This window comes from Suillus discolor, assembly GCF_016758755.1.
Source record: "Suillus discolor strain FC423 chromosome Unknown F5147scaffold_132, whole genome shotgun sequence".
NCBI lineage: Eukaryota > Fungi > Basidiomycota > Agaricomycetes > Boletales > Suillaceae > Suillus > Suillus discolor.
This window is the reverse complement of record NW_024541379.1, coordinates 15,915-39,786: the sequence shown is the minus strand read 5'-3', so window position 1 is coordinate 39,786 and position 23,872 is coordinate 15,915. Positions and strand designations below refer to the sequence as shown.

Below are 23,872 nucleotides of genomic sequence, written 5' to 3'. Positions count from 1 at the left end.
TCACATCGATCGATGGCATATACGAGTACTGACAAAATACGACAAACAGCGATCCTACATTAGTACGCTAACAATTAAGTTCTTGAGCTTCATAATGAAGACACGAAATAACGAGTCCAGGTCCGAGTCCATATGATGAAATTCACTCTCCGGTGTCTACCGTTTACACGATGTTCACCGTCGCGTTGCGAAATTCGAGGAGCGGGTACCAAACCACCTACAGGATCAGCCTCAGACTACGAATGGAGATAAACACTGAATATCTCGTACCCCAATGAGGCAAAGGTGCGTGAGCGTAAAGATAGCAGGACCCTTTGCAAGGTTAGACGGTATGGTCACGGTGAAGTTCTGGTAGTAAATATAAGAAGGGTCATGGGCCTCAGGTGTCCAAGGGCCTGCGTAGAGATAAAATCCTAAACCATCTGCAGGGTCGGGGCATGAACCGTTCTCGCAGTGATCGATTGCTAAGGCAATGCCAACCTGAACGGTAGGTGCCATGGCTTGCTAGGGTCGAAGTTGTCAGAGTGACGCATGATGCTGAGAAGCGAACCAACTACCAACCGGTTTAATAACCTGAGCAGTCACTTGCTGACCGGGGGAGAAGTTGTCCCCATTCTGAGGGAACCCTAGTTCGATTGTCTGAGCCAAGGTAGCGGATATCCCTACAGCAAAGGCACTTGAAGAGCATGTCAATGAGAAGTTGAATGTGAGGGTTTTCAAAGGCGGTTTCTATGTCTTGCTTGTATGGCGGGTAACTTTATACCCAAGGTGGCATTGTTTACAGCGGAATTGAGTTTCAAATGATGGATATACTGCGTCACGGATTGACTCATCGGACGGCTTGAGGGAGAACAATAACCAGAGTGAGCGTAAATGTTTAATCTACGTGTGCGGGGACCTAGGTTGGTCAGGGTCCGAGCCTGTTGCGGTAGAATTCAATTCCGTATGCCTGAGTTTGTGATAAGTTCACCTACTAGAATGTACAGCGTAGTCGGATGTATCGGACCTGCCTTGGCCTGAAATCCAGATGGTCAACACCAAGGATGTTGAATACGGCCCTTTGGGCCTGTCATTCTAGCTATAGTGAACGGAAAACAAATTCAGCCATGTGAGATTGAATTCTACCCCAACGGCCTCGGATCCTGACTAACCTAGGTACCCGCGAGCTCTGATGCTAATTCTAAAGCTGAAGGAGTAGTCTCTCGGAAGATTGATACATCATACGAAGCACTTGAATTGCCTAGTAAACCGTTCAGGTGGTCGTGTCGGTCAGAGCAGCAGAAGAAAAAGCTGGCTGCCAGGTGTTTCCAAACTGGGAAGCCCGGGCCTCGACCCCAAAGGCCGGGTCCAACTTGCGCATCACTAGTACGGCTGCAAAGCGCACCTTTGTAATTAAACGAAAGAGGGCGGATCTAATTCTCGTCACTGCCGCAGCAGAATCGTACAGCAGTAGCATTAATGACGAAGTGGGCTACTATGCTCACTCCACTCTGTCTGGACTCCGCCATCAACAAAAGAGCCCGAAGCATATAAGGCCTTGTGAAGCTTACATGAGTACACAAGTCTGTTAACCAGCTTACAAGGTGCATATAAGGTGCATATAAGGCATTAAATTTTGATACAAGCCCTGATATTCAACATATATACTTCGGGCAGCATATATTGACATACATGTTTCAGGCTCTTTTGTTGATGGCATGCAGGAAGACATACTATGCCAAACACACAGCCATCAATGAGTATTGTATATAGAGATCCCAAGCGTAAGTACTCAAAGATTTCATGGGGATCGAAGACCGTAGATATTACTGGTGAATAGAAAGTTTGAAACTTAATTGACTCAAACTTCAAAGGCAGACTGAGTACAGCCTAGTTCATACCTTTCCGAATTCGCCCCACGACGTACTTTGTACGAGTTCAGCAAGACCAGCTTGTAGTTAGCATGCATCATAGTTTGTATGTATTCGGATGTACAGTATGTCATAATCATAATTGTCATAATCATAATATATAGTAAGGATGAAGCTGCAACGATTCAAAATACCTAGAAAGAAAAAGAAACAATGCAACATATCATCCAACGACTCGCCCGGAGCCTAAGTAAAGTTGTAAGTTTCATCAAGATGGTTGATACAGTATTCAAGCAACTCTTCCGATGTCATATTGTCCATTTCGTGAACACTCTTTTCCGGGCTGTCGGTAGACTCTTCCAACTGCTCGTCCGAAGCCGAATCAACAGTTCCATAAAGATCGTCGTCAAGCGAGCCCGAAGCCGAATCGATGGTTTCTTCAGGATTGTTGACCGACTCTTCAATCTGCTCGCCAGAAACTGGTTCGCAAGCTGCTTCAATGTCGAAAAAATCGTTGAACTCCTCCTCCCAACCCGAACTCGTGGTCTCGTCAAGACTGTTGTCGGACGTTTCCAACGACTCGCTCGAAGTCAAATCGGTAGTTTCTTCAAAACTGTTAGAAAAAGGTCCAAACGGCTCGTTAAAAGTCAAACCTTCGCAAGTTTCTTGAGATATCCCGTAAGTCTCTTGCTGGTTGTTGAAACAAGAGTCGCCTATGTTCGAAAAGTCCCCGTCATTTACACTAGCAAAAATTCATATATCAGCTCCAAAGTCACATTTAAAAGCCTAGTAGTACTTACGGCTCGTAATATTCTAGGGATGGGGACCGAGACCTGACCTGCGGGTGGTTCTTCGATTTGATATGATCTTGTATGCCAGCGCGTGGCACTGCAGGCACGTTTTCGCACTGCGACAGGCAGCACTTGTAACGGACCTCGCCATTGTTTTGGACCAGTTCCTGATGAGATAATTGTCAGCATGATAGCTAGAACTAAATACAAAATGGACTCACGAAATCGGGGTAGTCAACAAGGGGGGGAAACGTTTGCTTCTTTCGTGGGGGAGCATCATCGTCATCCAAGTCCACCGCCTTGCGCTTTCCGCGCTTGACAGTGCTCTCCTCAGCGTCAGCTACTGATGCTTGTTCCTCTGGTCCTTGCTCCAAATGCGTGTCGTGGGAAGGTTGTGCCAAGGGGGGTGCTGAAGGATGTTGAGGCGGCGCAGCCGCTGGCGGTGCACCCATACCCTGGAAGGCGGGGGGATACCCACCCAAATGGTGTGGAGGAGGGGGAGAGGGAGGGACTGGGTTTGGCGGTCCGGGGACTTGGCCAGTTGCATGTAAATATTGTTGATAACAATATACGTAGACCTCCGGGGGGTAAGGCCTGAATCGCGAGGGCACAAGTGGAGGCTGGGGCATCATTGGGGGGTAAGGATGAAACCCAGGTTGAGGCGGGCCTGGGCCTGGGCCTGGCATTTGGCCCATTTGATTCCGCTGTTGGTACATCATTGGGGGGTAAGGACGAAATCCAGGTTGAGGTGGGCCTTGGACCGGCACTTGGCCCGTTTGAGCTTGCTGGTACATCGTCGGGGGGTAAGGATGTTGAGGTGGGCCTTGGACTGGCATTTGGCCCGTTTGAATCGTCTCCTGGTACATATTTAATTATCTAGAATAGTTGAGATGAAGTGTGTACGGCGCGAGGCTACAGTCTGTGGCAGGACGAGGTGAGTGACAGAAGGTGAAGTAAGTATACAAGAGTGACTCACAGTACACAAGTTAGATGGTAGATGCGGAAGGCAAAATGCGATGGATGTTGAACAGGAGGAAAGAGACGCAAGTTGCAGTATTTAAACTGTTGAAGCAACCACTACTAGGCGATGAACCGCTACGCTTAGTCTTAACGCGTCCCTTTGTTGCGTTGTGGTCAACAAATTGTTACCCCGGGCCAAGCAATGAATCCACTGACCTTGATTCCGACAATAGTATAACACGCTGGCCACCCGGATATTCCCTGACGCGACTGTGGATATGTTTAAATGGGTATTTATTCGTAATCATCGAACACGGCACGTTAAATATTATTGAATCGAGGGTACTCTCCCTTTGGCTGGGTATGTTCTTCGTGTATGTGCTCCAGACGTTATCGACAGACTTAATATTGCCATCTGAAATTGTATATTCGAAATCTATCGACAAAATCCATTAATCCATTAATATAAACACAACGGACAGGAAGCCAAGTTATCAATACTAACGATGTAGGTATATGGGCAACCACCAATAGAAGGCCGCGTCTCCGGGTTGTCGGGCACACTCCACAAGGACATTGGATGCGAATTCCACGCTTCAGCGACCCATGCAACCACTCTCTCCTCTCATAGAATAGTGGATCGTTGTGCTCTTTAGTAAGCACCTCACGTTACAGTCTCGCGTATGCTCTCCACGTCCACAAGCGATCTGCCTCCGGGGAACATGTCAGGTCGTCAAGGGACTATGTGAGCAAAAGTAACAGACGTACCGTCAAGTCAAGCGCGACGAATACACCAGTCTCATAAATCGCCTTACAGATGTGGTGTCCTGTAAGGCCACTACCCACCTGCGGGATCTTGGTGAGTGCTGGTTATTGACTTCATTTTATTTCACTTAGAATAGATTGGCGTAGGAAGACATCGTCTACCCATCGCGGACTTGGACATTCCTACAACAAATCGAAGTCTTTGTAGTTCCAAGTCCCAATGGAACGAAATAAACGATGTATAAAGTATCTGCGTAAGTCAGTGTGCTGTGCCCGCCTGTAGTGAGTGTCCGCAGTATCAGGTATCAGACTCAGGATACGTGACCTTCGAAACACACCTCCATCAGAAGGTATTTCGGCGCGCACTACGTCATCAAAAGCGTGCAAACATATGACTGACTCTATCCCACCCAATGCAGCACTGACTATCAAGAATAAGAATCAAAACCAAAATGCTTACTGCCCGGGTTAGATGCAACACTTGGGTCGAGCGCGTCAACATCAAAGCTCAGGTGAATACGGCGATTAACATAGTTGAGTGCCATCTTGACCACCTTGCAGATGCCTACCGTCGCCGAGTCAACACTTGCGCCCGTCTCTATGAAAAAATCGACGCACCAATCAACCTCGGAGACATTACAAGGTTCGCTTCCGAGAATATAGCCTTGTCCACGTCCTGCAACTCGATGAAGATAAAAACCAGTTCAAACTTCGCGAGGACGGAGGCTGGGATGGATGAAGCACGAGGGATCAAAGTTGAGGAGAATTCAAGTGCGTTCCGTTTATATCTCCTCTGAGTAGATTGAACTATGTCTATATATATTAGCATGGGCGTCTATCAGACGATTATTCTCTATAGTTAAATATCAGTTCTGTGGAAGTAGTATTGTCTAAACGGAGGAATTTACCTCACGGTGACTGAGACAGTGCCGAATCAGGTGCATTTAGCGACTCGTGAAGTCCTTGTCCATGGAGGCGAGATGCAATATTTCTTCAGTAGACTGACTTACAAGGGCTGCATGTCGTTCGACTACCACGTGTGGATAAAATAGTCGTTGAGATCACACCTTGGGACCGCTAACACTTTTCGAACACTCCATGTGAAATTAGTAGTGGAGACGGATGAGTTGGGAATGATTTGTGCAGTGAGGGGTGAGTCGCAGTTTCGAGTCAAATGGAGCGTCCTTCTACACTTTGTCTCTTCAAACTCCGACAAATACTCTCGTTGACCCGTGGGCGTACCGTCACATCAGAAACACTGACAAGGCTTAGGACCTGTATTCACATGACAATGAGAGCTTGCCCTTGTTTATCGCGTAGTGTCTATGAGGGAAGGCACCCAGTGAGTCACTTTGTTTCGTACTTTAAGTTTTGAAACCGGATTTCAAGTGCAAACGATTGGCAAACAATGTTACGATGTGTTGATATTATCCTATAATGTATTACTTTCTAACTCCAGTCTTAGGACCTAAACCCACTTTCACACCACTTTGTAAAACTGATTACTTCCGCAGTCTCCATAGCTAACCACGCAGCAGACTTCTATCCAATTTCCATGGCGTTTTCCCCACCATCGACGGAATTTCTTGCATGCACGCGACACAGAAATTCCCGCACGTCTTGCTTGTGAGCGCGTAACACCGAGCCTTTCTATTCGTCTGTGTTTAATTGACGGTACAAGTATCAGGGAGGCTGTCAGTTTTCCATATCGACGTCATCGTTCACGACAACACTGCCCCTTTTCCCAGAATCGATTAACATCCCCGGTCCACTCGATTTATCACGTCGCAATGGTATCACCGCCCTCATTTTTACTTTGGGTCAGTAGTTTAGCCTCTCGCATCACGAATTGCTCATATTCTGCTTTACCTGATTAGAAGCGATACATGGACCAGCGCACAGAACTTCTGGGATGTCAGTCTCAGTTCAGCAAAGGTATATGCATACGCCGATATGACTGCGTTCAATTGACTTTGCCAGAGAGAAGGGATGCTGGTTCGAAAAACAATCACAGGATAAACATTGCTTAATCTAGAATTCGAAGCTCTGGTTATATAGAATAGCAAAGAACCATAATTTGACCATAATAATACATAGCTTACTGAGGATAAGACATATTGACGTGTCTCAAAATATCGAGAACCGTGAGATCTAAAGTCACAAAGAACATGTGTATCGAGATTCGATATCCGCGTACATAGAGTACTGAGTACTGAATGCCAATTGAAAACAATTGTCGATGGCACAGCGCGGGCGAGTGAATCAGGGTTCGGTTAGGCAGTGTCGAGATATTCATCGTGTACTATATCCTTGTCTTTGTTGGGAGCACCCGCTGTAGCGTTGCGCTGCAAATCTATGCATTAGACTTTGAATAAAATGCGAAAAATGAACTCGACATGCCTGAGTTCCCGAGACGGGGCGGGGTAGAGGTAACTTGGTAGAAAACTGCAGCACAGATGTCAGGTAAAATACGAAAGCAACAAAAGAAAGAAAGATACATCTAATGGATCGCGAGGTTGACCGTTCCGACCAGGGCGTACCGCGTTCGTGCGAGGGGAGAGACGAAGAAGCTTTCTGAGACGAAGGAACATGGATTGCTGTGGTTCAACCGTAGACAGAGGGATACGTGTGGTACATATTGGTGGTTTGGGGCGCGGGCGCACGGTGGCAGCACGATGGGTTGCGTCAGACTGCAGCGATAGCCATAGATGAAGCGGTGTAATGTCAAACAAAATAACAAGGAACATACTTTTAGAAGATCACGAAGAGCTAACTTCTTGCGTGCACTGGTCTGTAAGGGAGAATTAGCACATGAATAGGATATGTGTGCCGGTGCACTGGCCTGAGCGAGAACGTCAGATGGAGTATCGTAGATACAGATGTTGTAATCATCTTCAGATTCGATGTAAGTGCCACAAGTTGGTGTGAGTCGGGTGAGAGGATAAGGATACGAGGATTTTGAGCGTCGAAGGAAGCGAGGAGTTGGCGGGACTCGTAATCCCAGAGCTTGATGGCGTTGTCGAAGGAAGCGCTAGCGAGGAGAACATGGTCAAATGAAAGTGCTAGACCAGTGACATCCTTGGTGTGCCCTTCGAAGGGAGCTCCGACCGTCATCAGCGTCGACGCGTCAAACTCGTGGATTGTCCTGGTATCATCGTTTGTGATGAAGTTGAATGGGGCTATGATGATTTTGTTGTTTTTTGTCCAGCATACAGCTGGCTTATACGTGGATCCTATTCCACCGAATTCCCCTATCTTCGCGTCCAATTTCTGTGATTGAACATCACGGACCTCAAGGCACATCCCCAGCCACGACATGACTGCAAGTTTCTTCGAGTCTGTTGAGAATCGAACAGCCCCCATGCCTCTGAATGGACCAGCCACGAGTTTTCCGGTCCCTAAGTTCCATATCCGCGTCGTTTTATCTTCTGACCCACTCGCCAATAACGTGTTGTCTGTGGAAATATATCGATGCAGTTGATCCTCCGTGAGTGTCCTTCGAATGTTCTCACAATCCCCGTCTCAACCTCACACGCTTTCAACTCCGCACGATCACCATCTCCACCACTGGCCATCGACCATCCCTTGATACTGCCACTGCCCATACCTGCCCCTCGCAAACACCTCGCGCTTCCTCGATTTCCTTACCTACCTTCAGATCCCATTGCCGAGTGGTCTTGTCCCAAGATCCGCTGATTATTCGCTGGCTGTCTGGAAAGTAAGATATAGATTGAATCAGGTCTCTGTGACCTTTTAAAGTCATCGATGGTGATTTCGTGGCAGCTGCCTTTAACGTGGGCGCAGAAGCCATGGCTGTCTTTCTGTAAGTCAAACCTGGTAGTCGAATACGGGAAAGGTATTCTTTGAATGCGTTGAAAGGTCAGGTCTCCTGGTGTCAGTGTGCTATGTGACTAATGGTGACAGCAATTCGGATATGATCTCTCTGGTAAAGTTAAATATCAATTCATCCGCGCTGGAGATACAGATGAGAATTTGGTGTTACCGAGTTTAGCGCTTTGGCAGCGAAGAATTCGAGGAGTGATGAATCCTTGAATGTGAGTGTAGCTATTTTCCTTGGGCTCGGTCTTGCATATATATACCTATGACATGGCTGCTGTGCATTGCGCCCGCCATTCTATTCATCGCATTTGCTTCTCCGACTCACAACCATGGCAATCACTGCCATGACTTAATGAGTCGAAGCTGTTTTCCTGTTCCCACCTGACGATGGACGACAAACGCTCAAGCACTCATTCAAACTTCAGCATTGCTCGTTTGCCAGCTTCGCTTTGAACGAATCAACGTTCACGAAGGCCTCCTTTCCTCACCTGTCGTAGCAACTTAGTGAGCGCACATATGACATTACAGGATATCTCGGTAGCCTTTTGTGATATTCTGTTATCACGCCCTATAAAATCACCTTTGGAATCTACAAAGTCGAACGTGTCTCTGACATTAAGATTTAATACCCATCCACAAAATTCAAGGTCGGGATCACCATACATCCGCGCGTCAAATACCGCAAGCTCATAAACGGGAGCTAAGTGTCCTATGAACAGCATTGTCTGGTACATCTCTAGTAGTAGTGCAAAAATCAACGAGATATGGACAGCAAGTTAAATTCATTACTGATCGTTGTGTCAGCTCCCTTTGTCGAGGGACGGTCCCGAGGATCAGTAGACCAACATTGTTCGATAATTGGCCAGTATTGTTCAGGGAGCTCAGGATAACGAAATCGGGGAGGCGTTTGCGATTTGACTATGCAGAGTATGATGGCGGCATCGTTCGTGAGGTGATAATAGGGTACTTTATTGGTGAGGACCTACGAGTAGAGCTTATGATATCAATGAGAGGCCGAAGTTGACCCGGACATACCTGCAGCATGATACCGCCGAATGAATACATGTCGCTCTGCTTGCTTGGCCGAGCTTGAGAGCCATCCTCCCGCTCTGCGAGCAGCTCAGGAGCCATCCATCGCATGTTTCCTTTGAGAGTGGACGTCCAGGAAGCCTGAGAGGCGCTTACAATCTCGGAATACATCAAGGAAAGACCAAAGTCAGCAATACACGCAGTACCATCAGCACGGATCAACACGTTAGGCTGGAGCTCACGTCTCAATGACATCGGAACCATCGAGAAGATAAAACTCACCCCATTGAAGTCGCCATGGATGACACTGTTGGCGTGGACTATGAGGAGTAATTATGGCTCGGTCCGGCAATAGTGAAGTTTATCACATACGATATTGCAGGCCAGCTATAATATCTCTTAGCTAAGTTTTCCGTCAGTTTTGGGGTCTACACAAAATACACGAATAGAGAACTTGCCAGCTGGAATCGTCGAACGAGAGTCAGAGCCTGCACCTTGATTTTCCAGATAGACCGTCAAGTTTCCATTCTCTGCCCAAGGACTGATTATCGCAGGAAATGGGCCGAAACCATACGTATAACCATGAATGCGCAGAATATTTGCATGGTTGAGTTTAGCGCATATCTTGAGTTCACGCTTATCCTCTACGAAGTGGCGCCCTGTGGTGTAAGCAATAGACTTAATCCTTCGGCAAGACACTCACCTTGATCTTTTTCATCTTCGGTGCCCCAAGTTGATCATCAGCATACACCTGCAATGCTTTCACTGCAACCTGCAAATGATTCATTTTCAGACAGATGGACAGACAACAGACGGCAAACAAACTTTGACAGAGCTACGATTGATGTGGCAAGGTGCATTTCCAGATCTCCCCGAACCCACCACGAGTAACAGGGTAGGTCCATCCTTGATGATATATTTTGAAAGGTCTTGGAGCATTTTTTCAAGGGGGAGATCGTCAGCTCGACGTTGCGAGCTGAGAGGACTGTATGAGTATAGGAAGAGGAAGGAAGGAGCTCGCGGGGGTCCACGTAACGGTGGTAGCAGGGACTACTGTAAGGAGAGTATTGCAATGGAGGGGAGAGAGTTATGACAGGCGATTGGTTAGTACTTAGATCTGATGGAGTCTTTTCGCGTACATGTTTGTAAGAAAGTGTTAGCCACGAACATAGAATTGTGGGAATACATACACCGGCTGCGACAGGACGTCGGGTGGAGTATCGCAGATGAAATCTTACAGTCTTTTTTGGTAGCTGTCGAATAGACTAGTTGGCGCGAGTCAGGTGAGAAGACAAGGACATTGGGCTTCTGAACATAGAAAGAGGCGAGGAGCTGTCGGGACTCGAAAGCCCAGAGCTTGACGGAATCCTCGAAGTATGAAGCGCTAGCAAGGAGAGCACCATCAAATGAAAGTGCTAAACCGGCGATATCATTGTTGTGCCCTTCAAAGGGAGCTCCGACGACCTCCAGCGTCGCCGCGTCAAACTCATAGATTGTCATGGGGAAGTCATCCGTGAATTGGAACGCGGCCAAGATGTTTTTGTTTTTGTTTGTCCAGAACATTGGCACATCGAACTTGCTTCCTACGTCATATGCCCTCAGTCTGACATCCAATGTCTGTGTTTGAACGTCCCAGATTTCAAGGCACATCCCCGCCGACGGCTTGACTGCAAACTTCTTCGAATCTGTGGAGAATCGAACCGCCCCCACCCAATCGATGCTCTTGAACGGATCAGCCACGGGTTCGCCAGTCTCCAAGTTCCATATCCGCACTGTTTTATCTCCCGACCCGCTCGCAAGCAGCGTGCTGTCCATGGAGATATCAATACAGGTGATCTCCCATAAGTGTCCTTCGAATGTCTTCACAATCCCAGTCTCAACCTCACAGGCTTTCAGCTTGGCAACTGCCCAATCTCCACCACCAGTGACAACCCATCGACCATCTCTTGATACTGCCACTGCCCATACCATCCTCTCGCAATCATCCCGCGCTTCCTCGATCTCCTTGCCCGCCTTCAGATCCCATTGCCGAGCGGTAGCATCATCAGATCCGCTGATCATTCGCTGGCCGTCTGGAAAATAGGATATAGATGCAATCCATTCTCCATGTCCCTTCAAAGTTATTGATGGTTCCAGGACCGATTTCGTTGCGGCTACCTTCGTCGATGTAGAAGCCATGTGGCTCTCCGCGAGCGAAACCGTGAAGTAATCAAGTACGAGCAAGTATTCTTTGGATACGTTCAACTGTGCGAAGGTGAGATCTCCTTGTGTTGATGTACTCTACGATTGTCACTGATAGTGATTTGAAGAACAGGCCCCCAGTGGTAAACCAAACGTCATCCGGGACCGTACTGCATTAGTGAATCCTTGATATCGTGGGCACTGGGAACTATAGTAGGATGTATTCTGCTAAAGCTTAAACTACCATCTGACATTCTAACACGCCCCTTCTGCATGGCAGCTGTGCACTGCATTCTAAATATCGCATTTGTTTCTCCTCAATTCTCAGCTCACAGCTATGGCTAAAGTCACTGCCATCAGTATTATTAAAGTGTCGAATCGACATCTTGGTAGCTTCTTTAGTCACGCCCTAGTCACCTTTGAATTCATAAAAGATATTTGAAGTGTCCATTCACAGAATTCAAGGTCGACACCACCATGCATCTGTGTTCAACACCGGAAACTCGAGAGTAGAAATACAATATCTAAACCCCGTCAATGACACAAACCTTATCACCTGCAAGTACCGGAGCCCAACGCCTATCATCACACTTGATAAATCGCAAGGATATAGTGCGCAGTCGAGGATGAGACCGTAAGTTGGACACCCATTGAGCATATCCAAAGCAAAGAGGTCTGAAAGAGAAAAGGGATCAGCCGGTTCAGCATCAAGGACAGCCATGGCGTCGTGGAGTTTATCATTGGTCGTTGACTATGTGAAAGGATCGTAAATGGTGCAATGTGATGTGCCATCGATGTGCTCACCTGTTGATCCTTTGTGAACTGTTGCGGTTGATTTTGTTGAAAGCAATATGACGAGAAATTTTTTGAATTCGAGGTCCAATCAGTAACGCGTTGCAACCTGTGAGTAGCCCTTATGTTGATCAGGATAATGATTTTGTTAGATACTCGACTCACCCCTTGAAGCTCTGGCTGCTGGAGCGAACTTGGATCGTCTATTCAGTCGCGCTGAAAGTTCGGATGAGGTTTAAAACACCTCGTCGTCTATAATTGGGCCCCTTGACGTTCAATATCGATCACTTTGCTTTTCCTGTGACGCTAGATAGCTTTACAGAGAAGGGCAAATCAGAGAAGGGCGAGTGCAGTGAAACGGAACAGAGACATACAAGTGATGCACTGGAGAAGATTCGAGACCCAGCTTATTGCACCAACAACTTGTGAGGTGCTCATCGAGTCTGTCCTTGAATCAGTTAGCTGGTGTATACGAAACATGTGAAAGTGGAAGATGGAAGAGGTCGACGAGGCGACTACTTGGACTGAACTAAAAGAGATGTAGGACAAATCTAGGATGGACGCACTGGCGCTAGAAATGGGCCATGGACCATGGTGCCTGTATTTGTAGTTGTTTGATGCAGTTAATCAAAGTTATGACGGTCTTCAGCCAGCCTTGGCAGCTGTGGGCTGCCGGGCTCCTTCAAGTTCCTTGAAATTTCGAATGCAGATACACTGCACACCCACGATGACGCTTCCATAATAGCGCGATGCCGTGAGGCTACTGTGGGGGAACTTTGAGGGTACAGGGACATCATTGTTGGTATTATGAGAGAAAAACGCACACGTGAGTATTTACTTCGTTCTTCGAGCTTCGAATACTCAGCCTCCTTCACCCAACCACGCAGCAGGCATCCCTCCTTCGCCAATCCCACTTAACCTCCCTCACCACGATGGTTTTCTGCACCCCTACGCGATGCAGACATTCTCCATGTCGTAGTCCGTGCAAAAACGCGCCTTACTGCACACAATGAGTGCATACGTGGAGTGGGGCAAGCGAAGACTCTGCAAAGTCTTCCGTGCATGATGGCGAGTTTGAAGGTACACAGATCAGTCGAAGAATGGGTAACCTTCACGTCAATTAACAGTATGTCTTAGATTACAAGCCATCATGCAATATTCACTGTGCCGTTGGCTTCCAACGCTGAGTATTCGGTAGCCACTCGAAATGACAGCCATCTTCACTCGTCTTTGGTCTGTCTGAGGAGTACTCAGGCCTATTTTGACGCAGACAAAATCTTGAAGACTTCGCTTTATCAACAACGCAAGTGCCAGTGGAATTATCTGAGTTTCTGAATGTCTTCCAATACTGGTACGCCCTCATCGTTCTCAATAACTACCATCTTTGCTCGTAACCTGGCACCCGAAGTTCGTCACTCACTTGCACCGAGCTACATGCTACATCCCTCGCCTTTCATGTCGACACAAGCAGCAGCCATGTCATGCAAGGTTTGCAGGCCATACTTGAATGCGCTGGAGCTCTCTTGAAATACAGAGACAACTTTGCAGACGCTTATGACATCTCTGCTGGTGAGCTAAGTTTTTTTTTGATATTCTGTTGTCACGTCATATATAATTGTCATTGAATACAAAAGTTTGACGTGTCCCTAGCATTGAGATTGGGTGCCCATCCACAAAATTCAAGGTCAGAATCACCATACATCTGCGTGTTGAAAACTGGAACTGAGAAATGGGAGCTGGAGTGCCCTATAAACAGCTATGTCAAGTCAGCCTCCTTGAATGTGTGTACGAGTTATGGTATAAGAGACGAAGGACGTTGTCGGACATGACACTCTAAAGACCACATAAAGTCTGCATTTACACCCGTGTCAGAGAAATTCATCATTTGGATCAATGACAAGTTCTTCACAAGGCTAAGGTGGCACCATAGTGAAGAAACGACCGTCTTCATTCACAATACCCTGTAGGTATGATATATTAATATCTAGTATTGTAGAAGGCTGATGTTATATCAGAGCCTGTGGTCCATAGACCATGATGTATCAACTCGCTCACCTTTCCTGCAGGCTGTGCTGTGATGTATCACGTAGACAGTGATACATCAAGTCCGATGTCCTGCATCACGTGATATATCACCAGTTTGCGTGATGTATCCCTTCAAACACTTGCGTGATATATCATTAGTTTGCGTGATGTATCACCTTCAAAGCTTGTGAGGCCCGCGTGATATATCATTAGTTTGCGTGATACATCACCTTAAAAGCTTGTGAGGCTTGCATGATATATCACTTTCATTAGTTTGCGTGATACATCACTGGTTTCTGTGATGCATCACCTTGGAAGCTCTACACGAGGCTCGCGTGATATATTACTTGCGAACGGAGTTTGCACATTATATCACTGGTTTCTGTGATGCATCACCTTGGAAGCTCTACACGAGGCTCGCGTGACATATTACTTGCGAACGGAGTTTGCACATCATATCACCTTCAAAGCTTGCATGATATATCACTTGTAAATAGATAGTATATTATATACTCACCCTCGTCAAAAGGAGGGGAATTGGGGTTTAACTAGGAATGAAGATCAACTGCGAGTGGAGCTTGCCATGAAGAGTTGGCTGCCCACATGGATTTGAAGTGGACAGCCATTTTTCGGCGTAGATTGGCCTGGCGTTGAGCATAAGTAAGTGCACCCTCTCTGGCTTGCAGTGAGCTAAAAGTACGTCGTGAACCTTGCGTGTCCCACCAGCCAGCGTGCCAGTCGAGAAATGCAATGACGCGGCGCATTTCCTCCTGCAGTAACTGCACTTCTTCCTCCCAGCGATGAGCTCGCGCTCATGCCTTACACCATTCAACATGTAGTGCTATAAAATGGCCAGGTCAGTGAGAAGCACCAGTGGTTAGAGCGTACTTACAGTCCTGCAGCCCTAGCTCGTTGCTGTTGGAGCCTGAAGTCTTCCAGATCCACGATATACTTTGCTGCCCCACCATTCAGCCATCGTCATGTTTGAGTGGTACTGCATCCTTTTGCTTGTCGAGTGGCTTCAGGCTCCTCTCCCAGTTGTCGTTCTTGCCCAGCCTTGATGCCAGATTCAGAAGTGCGCCTCTAGAGGTGGAATACTTAAGTGATAAGGCGTCGATGCGACATTCAGCGTTATTGATGATTCCGTTTGCTCGGGTATTTGCTCGCTGTCCTCGGATAAATGTGTCCTTATACTTGTAAAGATGGTATTGCAGGTTGAGCACAGTGCGGAGGTCATTCAGTGTGTCATACACTTGAGCTTCACGCAACTCCCACTCATGTTTGAGCAAGCGGTCGTCACACGGTACTCGATGGGGTAGAGAGGACGGCAGGAACAGGTTAGTGTTGTGAACCTTGGCTTCAGTTGCAACGTCATCCGGCAACCGCAGGCGGGAGACGCCAGGCATATACAACAACTGTACCCGGCCCCATGTGTCAATGCGTTGGCGAAGAGCATTCATCCGCTGTAAGAGCTTGCCCTTCTGAACATCTGTAGTGTGTTGTCCAACCACCTTGGCATCAAATTCAAGACAGCGCCTAGAATAGAGTCAGTTTGTGATCCAGTGAAGTTCAGAAATGTCAATGCAACTGTTGATCTTCAAGTTCTAATCCTGATGAAATCAGCACTGATGGTGAGATATCATCATGTAGGGACACATCGTTACTGCGCTCAATCTCTGTGGCCTCTGCCATTGATAAGGCCAGACGCACGGCAGCCTGAGTCATTGCTGTTGAAAACACCATCAGCTTCTCAAAATGCGTTGAATAGAGCACACATACTTGTCGTAGCTCTGTCTTCAAATGGGTTCGGTCGTGAACGGTCTTCCTCCCATGCCTCAATGTCCTTCCTCCATTCGGCTAGCTCATCTGTGGCAAGAGAAGCCTCGAAATTGGTGAGATCGTTGACACGTTCTTGGACCTCAATTAATGTGAAGTTGTACTTTCGGCGGAAAATTAAACCTGCGAGACAGAAACTGTAAGTTCAGATATTCAGTGAGAGGCCAAAAACTCACCCATTGCGCATATCTTCTTCCAATTCCAATCATTGAAGTGGTCGTCTAAGGTATCACACCTTGAACTGGGACCCATTTCGTGTGTACTTGTAGCAATGGGGTTTATGTCCACCCACCTGCGCTCTGGAGCTTCACCGTCCGTGCGACCAACACCCTTGATGAGATTGAAGGAGAAGGATGTCTGGCATTTGGCGATGTGGGCTGGCAGGTGAAATTTCAGTATGAGAAACACAATGGACTTTTCGTGGTGCTTGATGTGGTACTGGTGTGGGAAGGTGGACATACGTGTCCAGATATGCTTGCTCCATTGGCAAGTGATATTGTACGATATATTTAATGCCACTATGTCCGATGAAGACCGCATGCTAGAGAAAAATAAGTAATTCATATTAAGGTACCTGTATTGTGCTGTTAATAATAATATGACTAAAAAGTGAACAGTTACACACTGTTCGCCCTTTTGTAAGTCACTGACGGAGCAGGGCATGTTGAAATTGTGTCGTGCACAATCGATGGTACCGGCGCCAGTGGCCGCAAGCCCACGCGAGACTCTTGTATCTGTGAGATTTACCACATTGTGACTGGAGCATGAACTCATCTGCACAGAGTTATACTTAGTGCCCAGGATGAATAGAATGATGGACTTACCTCCTGGACAGCTCGTTCTTGTGAACTGATGAAACTTTTGTAGGCATGTTCCTCTACAAAAAAAGCATATCCATGATTGAGACCAGAATCAGCGGTGGCCGAAGAGACGTTACGGCGAGCCAGACGAAAATTGGCGTCAATGCCCAGAAATAAGGCATATAAGAATCTGGATCTGTGTGAGAGCAAAGTCGGAGGGAAAAGATGTTAATTGTACATACCATTATTTCAGATGGTGCATTTTCCCATCCATCTGGCAGATTTTTTCCTACATGGGGACATGCAGGACATAATACAGCACATGCACCTGGTTCAGTTGCTGTGATACCTTTGGGGTGATGACCTTGACCAGCGCGTTGCATCTGCTTGATGAACCGCCACTCTCGCATCATGCGCAACATAGATTCATAACGGTTCTAGATTGTAATATGACAAATTGGAAGAGAATTAGAATTAACATTAGCACATACCTTCGGTACATGAATTCCTGTATTGTCCGTCAAACGGGCAGCTGTTTTGTAAAATTCAAATGTGGAAACTTTGGACTCGAAAGACAACATTTGAAAGTATTCCAGTGCCCGAAATGTTGCGGCTGTTTTGGGATCGACTGTTGTGGCAGGAAAGAGACGAACACGTAGTAGTTGAACAATGTGTGGCTGAGCAGAAGCGCATCCGCAGAAATCTAACCCCACTTCGTAGATACCGTTGTAGTAGATGATAATGAAGTCGTCGTTGAAAGCAGGGAGTGGGTTGTCACAACAAACGCCAGAGGTGTGTCCAAGTTGCAAACGGATCCCCATGGACTTTGAGGTAATATCGTCGAATGAGATGCCATCCCAATGCTAAGTTTAAAACACAAAAGAGTCAGTTGATGTAAGGAATGTGAGTATCTATGCACATACCTCCATTTTATGAAATGGCTGTCTTTCATGTACACGGACCATACACAAATGTCAGAACATCTCTGAACCGTGACAATCCTGACAATGATATATCGCAGCTTCCTCACCACAAACACAAACATCTTGTAAATAGTCGCCCTGACCCTCCAGACGGAGGAATTCCTCCAAGAACAAGTTGGCATCGGATTCCCATAAGCGCAAGGTCTCACCATGAACCACAGTGTGTTTTTGCCTCATGAATTCTACAAACTCTGGCGTGTCATTTTGAAGGTTATCAGGAAAGTCATCGAGAGTTGTAAAGTTAAACTCTGTAGTCTCCAGTAGGACTTCTGAATCTCCACGACAGCGTTTCCCTGGAGAATTTGGAACGGTGTAGTAGGTTGAAGAGACGTTCAACCGCCCACTTTGTCCTGTTTCAAAACTGCTGTGCTTGCATTGTTGAACATCATGTGTGTGTTGAGGCGCATCATTGGTATCGTTATTCACTGCTTTTGAAGCAGCAGCATTGTGCGCATAGAAATCGCGCTGATAATGCTTCAGGGCTCGCCGTCTCTGGCCTCCAACCATTTGTCGTCGGTGTTAGTGAGACGCAGTTCACAAATTCGGCTGGTTTATATTAAGACTTGTCTGATATATCAACTGCAGTCTGCCAAACAAGTGAGTTGGTGAACATTGCCTCATCATAAGCTTCAACACCTCCTTCGTCTATTATTGATATGACTTCCTTCTCTATTGCAAGCCGTCTCCCCATCAAGTCCACCAGTTCCTGGCTCTGCTTCAACAAGAGGTGATATCCAGTCCCAGACGTACATTCAAGTTGTTGCATGGCATCATGTAACTTGGTAGCACGCCCCTGCAGACCCAGCAGAGTAATACATACATCATTCAACTCAGGGCTGTAGCACACTCCAACCCTCGTCACTCACTCTCTGGAGCACTGCGATAACTGCGAGATTGCATGATGCGTGCCTCGGGAACACCAGACTTGTACCCAAGTTCAGTGCTCAGTTGGTCTAAGGTGCGAAACAATGCAACAACATCCTGTTTGTGAAAGTGTAGATACATATAGCACTGTATATCAAGGAAATACATACATCATTAAAATGACAACTTCGCACCCGCCAACGAGTTCGAGACTTTGCCTGCTCCATAGTCTTATTGCTACAAGAAAACAAATAAAATTCATTAAGTATCTTGATAGACTCTGAGTGGTTGAAATTGACCATTGATAATGTTGTCAGTTTGCTCTGCAATCGAGCTCTGTGGCGTTCTTCTGCAGTTCCATATTTTGGTGCCATTGCGGTAATGATTTGAGGGACAAGGTGTATGTAGTAACGTACCAGTAAGTTAGTGTAAACAACTCACTGTATTGTTTGGTGGCATATGAGCCACACTTCGGGACAGACCTGTACTATGATAGACAATATAAAATTCAATTTTTGCAATGCGGATGACTTGGTGTCTTGCTGGATACTGGCCAGATGGTGGCGAGCTGGTAGGTAAGTGTCACAAAGTAATATACAGTTGTACAACATTTGGTGTGCTTGCGCAAGAAAATGCTTTCGACAATATATTTTAACACAAGTGGCACTGAACAAAAAAAAACATTACTGAATTCGAAGTGCACTACACACTGAATTATTGAATATACACTACATACATCTACAAAGCATGTTTCCTTGACATCATGAAATCAAGTTGCGCTGTTTTCAAATAATTCAGTGTGTAGTGCACTTCGAATTCAGTAATGTTTTTTTTTGTTCAGTGCCACTTGTGTTAAAATATATTGTCAAAAGCATTTTCTTGCGCAAGCACACCAAATGTTGTACAACTGTATATTACAATATATGATGATATATGACGATATCTTCTTCTCACAGGTTCTCTGATGTGACTCAACGGCAGACCTGGACTTTCTGATGGGCCTGTGATATATTATCGGCCATGCGAGAATCACTGTTGGCATGCTGAACTGAGCTTAAAGCTTATCAGATGACGTTGCTTGTGAGGCCTGGGTCATACAAGACTCGCATGTCTGATTCAAACGTAAATATTTATCATGATTGAGTATCTAGCATATGTAAGAATGAAACAGTTAATCCCCACAGAACCTATTCATTGGGGACACCCCATGATATTTTGAGTTTGCAGTGACAAACAGTACTTTCACGTTAGACCGTCTCACCACACCACACCGCCAAAGCAAGCCTGAAATACTCCTTAGCTTCATGGAGTGTGGTGAAGTAATGGACAGATGTGCCTGGGGCATGAAGCATCCGGGTGGTAGATCTATGAATAATTTGATGCGGTTCAGATCAAGAGCAATAAAAAGCGACTGACATTTCATTGTATAGCCCCACACCAAAATGACTAGTGGTCATGAACCAGTTAAATTCAAGAGCAGGGTCAAGGTCAGCGAGTGTTTCAGTACCACTCATACTGGACTCTCCCCCATTTTGGAAGAGGAACTATCGAGACTGTTGTCAGCAGCAGCAGCCGTGGGGCCAATACAAATATCATCAATAGAGACTTCTGAGGAAGTGTCCTCCTCTTTGGCCAGGGAGCGGTCTTCTGGGCTATGAGAGACTGCGCAATTTATGAGTAAAATGAAAGAGGAAAATGTATGCAAGTTCACGGTACCTGTTTGTGTATGGACTGAGCACACCTCATCTTCAGGTCAGTAAGGCCATCCATATGGTTTCAGTGATGATGGGGGAACTGTGTGAGATGCAATGGTGAGCAAGCACTTTGGTGATATCATAACAAAAACTTACCATGACCGTTCTGTACCATACGTATGGCCTTGATGAATTGCTCCATCGTGAAACACGGGTGGCGGCACTTTGGTCACCCCATTTTAGATACCTCTTAGGTTGATTGTTGTCTATAGAGATTTGTACCTAAGAGGTATGTTTCTGCTGGTCTCTCCAACGTTCCACGGTCCTTCCCTATTATTTGTGTGGACCAAAAGAGGATGTACTGCCCATGGACCATAGACCATTGGGACCATGTCATGGCACGTACCACAGGGTATTTTGGACCATATATCTAATGGATTTTCCCAGATATACCGGAGTGTCTGGGGTCACAAACCACCTAGATTTTCATTTTTTGCGATAATTTTCTGTTGATTCTGATGGTGAATAGCATTGAACTACCATGAATGTTTGTGTTATATCTACCATATAGAATCATATAATGGCTGAAATTGTGAATGCAATTGTATATTGCTCAATTTAGTGTCTTGCTAGGAAGACACTGTTCATTATGAAGTCTGGTAGTATTTGTGGTCATATCTGTTTAGTTCTACTATAATTCAACCAATCTTCTCGCACTAACAATACAAAGGATACACTGTGACAATCAAGCCTGCACTAGGCTTGTATGATTGCATTACCATATTTGTCTATGTGTTACCGGCATACCTGGACCTACCTTTCTTATCTGTCACTCAGCTGAGCCTCTTTGACTAGTTTAAGCCCTATGTCCACACAGGTCCTGTCGATTGGTACATAATAATGTGGTATGGTTGTTACATGCTTTCGCTGCAGGTACACTGACTGAATTTTTACAGATGCATATCCCCATGCACCTACACTTGCTACTGACTTCACCTGTACATTCTGGAGTTTTACATGGTACAATAAAAAAGAGCTCCAGAGTTGATAGCTAGGATGCTTCCTACCTTGGACCTTGGTAGTGGTCACCTAGTGTTTTAAAATATTGCGCAATCATTACCTTCGTTGTGAACCATGGTACTTGTGACTCCCACCTTACCTTTGCCTAGGTGATTTCGCCCATCCTAGTTACCTTCGCCTGGATGCCAGGTTTACCAGTAGTATCTTTAGTCATGATCCCATGGTAGAAAACAACATTGACAAGGATATAGACTACTTTGGGAGTACTGTATGTCATGTAGGGGAGACCACAAAGACATCATGACCTATGTAGGGTGGACCATATAGGGTGGACCACACCAACAGTATAGACCAACTAGGGCGGACCATATATCAGATAGGGCAGGCCACAACACCATTGTAGAGTAATTAGGGAGGGCCATATGTCCCACAGGGCAGACCATAAAGACATTATAGCCTAAGTAGGGCGGACCACAACACCATTATAGTCTAATTAGGGAGGACCATATGTCCCATAGGGCAGACCGCCTACATAGGGCGGACCACAACACCACTATAGACTAATTAGGGAGGACCATATGTCCCATAGGGCAGACCGCAAAGACATTATAGTGTATGTAGGGCAGACCGCAACAATGCTATAGACTAATTAGGGAGGACCATATGTCCCATAGGGCAGACCGCAAAGACAATATAGCCTACATAGGGTGGACCGCAACACCACTATAGACTAATTAGGGAGGACCATATGTCACATAGGGCGGACCACAAAGACAATATAGCCTACATAGGGTGGACCATATTTCATGTAGGGCGGACCACAACAACATGATAGACTAACTAGGGCAGACCATATATAATATAGGGTGGACCACAACAACATGATCAGAATGCTGTACAGTACGAATCTATGATGTTGGTCCAGTACCCCCGCCAAGAAAAAATTGACGAATTGCGCAAAATGCCCCTTATTTTACACATTTTCACTTTCCCAGATCAGCCCCCCCTCCCTATGTCAGTCCAGCACCCCCGCCAAGAAAAATAGATGATGATCAGAATGCTGTATGGTACGAATCTATGATGTCAGTCAGTTTCCCTTCCAAGAAATAATTGATGATGATTGGACTGCTGTACGGTACGAATCTATGATGTTGGTCCAGTACCCCCACCAAGAAAAAATTGATGAGGATTGGAATGCTGTACAGTATGAATCTATGATGTCAGTCCAGTACCCCCACCAAGAAAAAATTGATGAATTGCACAAAATGGTATGTGAGTTCTTTCTGTCTGTCATATGCACATGTGGGTTAACAAATATCATATTCCGCCATATATGTGCAGACACCTTGATAATCTCACCAAGCTTGTACATCAAGTCATATTCACTCTGCATAGCACCACCATCTGGCATCAACTGCTATACTGGGACGGACAGGTGGAGGCGGGACAGGCATAATGGTGAGAATCATCCACTCAGGATGAGCATACTCATCTGAAAGACCTATTAGATGAAGGTCGGAGTCTGACATCTTCTTGAACATTCGTATAAACCTCTGAAGACGGTGTAATCAGCTGCTTGTCAGGCTGCATTGATTTCACATCCTCACCCTCATCTTTGGGTCTCTTGTATTGGACGAAAAGCTTCAGTCCTTCTTTCCTAATGGCCAGTTGTACATGACCACATCCACCATGACCTTTCTTGGGCTCATCCGCATCTCCTTCAGCACCATCTTCCTTGGGCTCGTCAGTCTCACAGACCATCTTGGTCATGATCAGAATGCTGTATGGTACGAATCTATGATGTCAGTCCAGTACCCCCACCAAGAATGATCAGAATGCTGTATGGTGCAAATCTATGAAGTTGGTCCAGTACCCCCACCAAGAAAAAATTGATGAATTGCACAAAATGCCCTTTATTACAGACCCCCTCTCCCTATGTCGGTCAGTACTCCTGTGAAGAAAAATTGATGATGATTGGAATGCTGTACAGTACGAATCTATGATGATGGTCTAGTACTCCTGCCAAGAATGATCAGAATGCTGTACAGTATGAATCTATGATGATGGTCCAGTACCCCTGCCGAGAAAAAATTGATGAAGATTGGAATGCTGTACCATATGAATCTATGATGACGGTCGAGAAAAAATTGCAAAATGGTATGTGAGTTCTTTCTGTCTGTCATATGCACATGTGGGTTAACCATAGACTAGTAAGTAAGGCAGAACATATGAGATAGTGTGACATACAAGTTACAAGGACAAGATAACCCACCCCACCCCCTTATTACACACCTTTTCACTTTCCCAGATAGCCCCCCCACCCTATGTGCTCGATTCATCACACAACTATTGTCTATGCACTCATTTTTCATTTTTTACATGTACTTGCCATATGATAAACTACATGAAAACATCTAGCATGTAAAGAACCATGAGATGTGG

General features: G+C 46.0%; 7 protein-coding genes across 7 annotated transcripts; all 7 read right to left on the bottom strand.

The window, feature by feature from the left end:
* Positions 1 to 163: 163 nt before the first annotated feature.
* On the bottom strand, positions 164 to 651 carry F5147DRAFT_588092 (uncharacterized protein; the record flags this gene model as incomplete). Its single annotated transcript, XM_041432061.1, has 3 exons — positions 164 to 217; positions 271 to 504; positions 562 to 651. Coding segments are annotated over 3 exons (378 nt in total), but the record flags the coding sequence as incomplete, so codon positions are not given.
* A 1,404-nt stretch (positions 652 to 2,055) lies between these two features.
* F5147DRAFT_66539 (uncharacterized protein) lies at positions 2,056 to 3,692 on the bottom strand. Its single transcript, XM_041435104.1, has 5 exons — positions 3,618 to 3,692; positions 2,863 to 3,560; positions 2,651 to 2,808; positions 2,504 to 2,592; positions 2,056 to 2,455 (listed from the first exon to the last, which is right to left on the bottom strand). The coding sequence occupies exons 2-5, from the start codon at positions 3,505 to 3,507 to the stop codon at positions 2,097 to 2,099; spliced, it is 1,251 nt and encodes a 416-aa protein (XP_041285205.1). The 5' UTR covers positions 3,508 to 3,560; positions 3,618 to 3,692; the 3' UTR covers positions 2,056 to 2,096.
* An 812-nt stretch (positions 3,693 to 4,504) lies between these two features.
* F5147DRAFT_727799 (uncharacterized protein) lies at positions 4,505 to 5,302 on the bottom strand. The gene is made up of 4 exons (XM_041439283.1): positions 5,275 to 5,302; positions 4,985 to 5,219; positions 4,705 to 4,931; positions 4,505 to 4,643 (listed from the first exon to the last, which is right to left on the bottom strand). Exons 2-3 carry the CDS (start codon positions 5,193 to 5,195, stop codon positions 4,795 to 4,797), a joined length of 348 nt encoding a protein of 115 aa, XP_041285204.1. The 5' UTR covers positions 5,196 to 5,219; positions 5,275 to 5,302; the 3' UTR covers positions 4,505 to 4,643; positions 4,705 to 4,794.
* A 3,658-nt stretch (positions 5,303 to 8,960) lies between these two features.
* On the bottom strand, positions 8,961 to 10,174 carry F5147DRAFT_658955 (kinase-like domain-containing protein; the record flags this gene model as incomplete). Its single annotated transcript, XM_041434525.1, has 7 exons — positions 8,961 to 9,188; positions 9,242 to 9,466; positions 9,518 to 9,555; positions 9,608 to 9,638; positions 9,677 to 9,913; positions 9,939 to 10,007; positions 10,118 to 10,174. 7 exons carry the CDS (start codon positions 10,172 to 10,174, stop codon positions 8,961 to 8,963), a joined length of 885 nt encoding a protein of 294 aa, XP_041285203.1.
* Positions 10,175 to 14,781: 4,607 nt separating this feature from the next.
* On the bottom strand, positions 14,782 to 18,359 carry F5147DRAFT_748526 (uncharacterized protein; the record flags this gene model as incomplete). The annotated part of the gene is made up of 13 exons (XM_041440080.1): positions 14,782 to 15,017; positions 15,057 to 15,074; positions 15,126 to 15,189; positions 15,229 to 15,769; positions 15,822 to 15,960; positions 16,013 to 16,192; positions 16,246 to 16,610; positions 16,644 to 16,843; positions 17,112 to 17,306; positions 17,361 to 17,732; positions 17,793 to 17,814; positions 17,851 to 17,954; positions 18,009 to 18,359. 13 exons carry the CDS (start codon positions 18,357 to 18,359, stop codon positions 14,782 to 14,784), a joined length of 2,787 nt encoding a protein of 928 aa, XP_041285202.1.
* Positions 18,360 to 18,622: 263 nt separating this feature from the next.
* F5147DRAFT_658953 (uncharacterized protein) lies at positions 18,623 to 20,612 on the bottom strand (the record flags this gene model as incomplete). Its single annotated transcript, XM_041434524.1, has 8 exons — positions 18,623 to 18,645; positions 18,719 to 18,833; positions 18,911 to 18,953; positions 19,158 to 19,284; positions 19,978 to 20,081; positions 20,133 to 20,260; positions 20,323 to 20,378; positions 20,567 to 20,612. 8 exons carry the CDS (start codon positions 20,610 to 20,612, stop codon positions 18,623 to 18,625), a joined length of 642 nt encoding a protein of 213 aa, XP_041285201.1.
* Positions 20,613 to 22,812: 2,200 nt separating this feature from the next.
* On the bottom strand, positions 22,813 to 23,200 carry F5147DRAFT_781318 (uncharacterized protein; the record flags this gene model as incomplete). Its single annotated transcript, XM_041442623.1, has 2 exons — positions 22,813 to 22,983; positions 23,030 to 23,200. 2 exons carry the CDS (start codon positions 23,198 to 23,200, stop codon positions 22,813 to 22,815), a joined length of 342 nt encoding a protein of 113 aa, XP_041285200.1.
* Between the last annotated feature and the right edge of the window lie 672 nt (positions 23,201 to 23,872).

Coding starts and splice junctions, on each gene's coding strand:
- F5147DRAFT_66539 (XM_041435104.1), bottom strand. CDS start 3,507: ATGTACCAGGAGACGATTCAAACGGGCCAAATGCCAGTCCAAGGCCCA. Junction 2,593..2,650: donor TCCCTAGAATATTACGAGCC/GTAAGTACTACT, acceptor AATTTTTGCTAG/TGTAAATGACGGGGACTTTT. Junction 2,456..2,503: donor ATCTCAAGAAACTTGCGAAG/GTTTGACTTTTA, acceptor ACAGTTTTGAAG/AAACTACCGATTTGACTTCG.
- F5147DRAFT_727799 (XM_041439283.1), bottom strand. CDS start 5,195: ATGCTAATATATATAGACATAGTTCAATCTACTCAGAGGAGATATAAA. Junction 4,932..4,984: donor AATGTCTCCGAGGTTGATTG/GTGCGTCGATTT, acceptor CGGCGACGGTAG/GCATCTGCAAGGTGGTCAAG.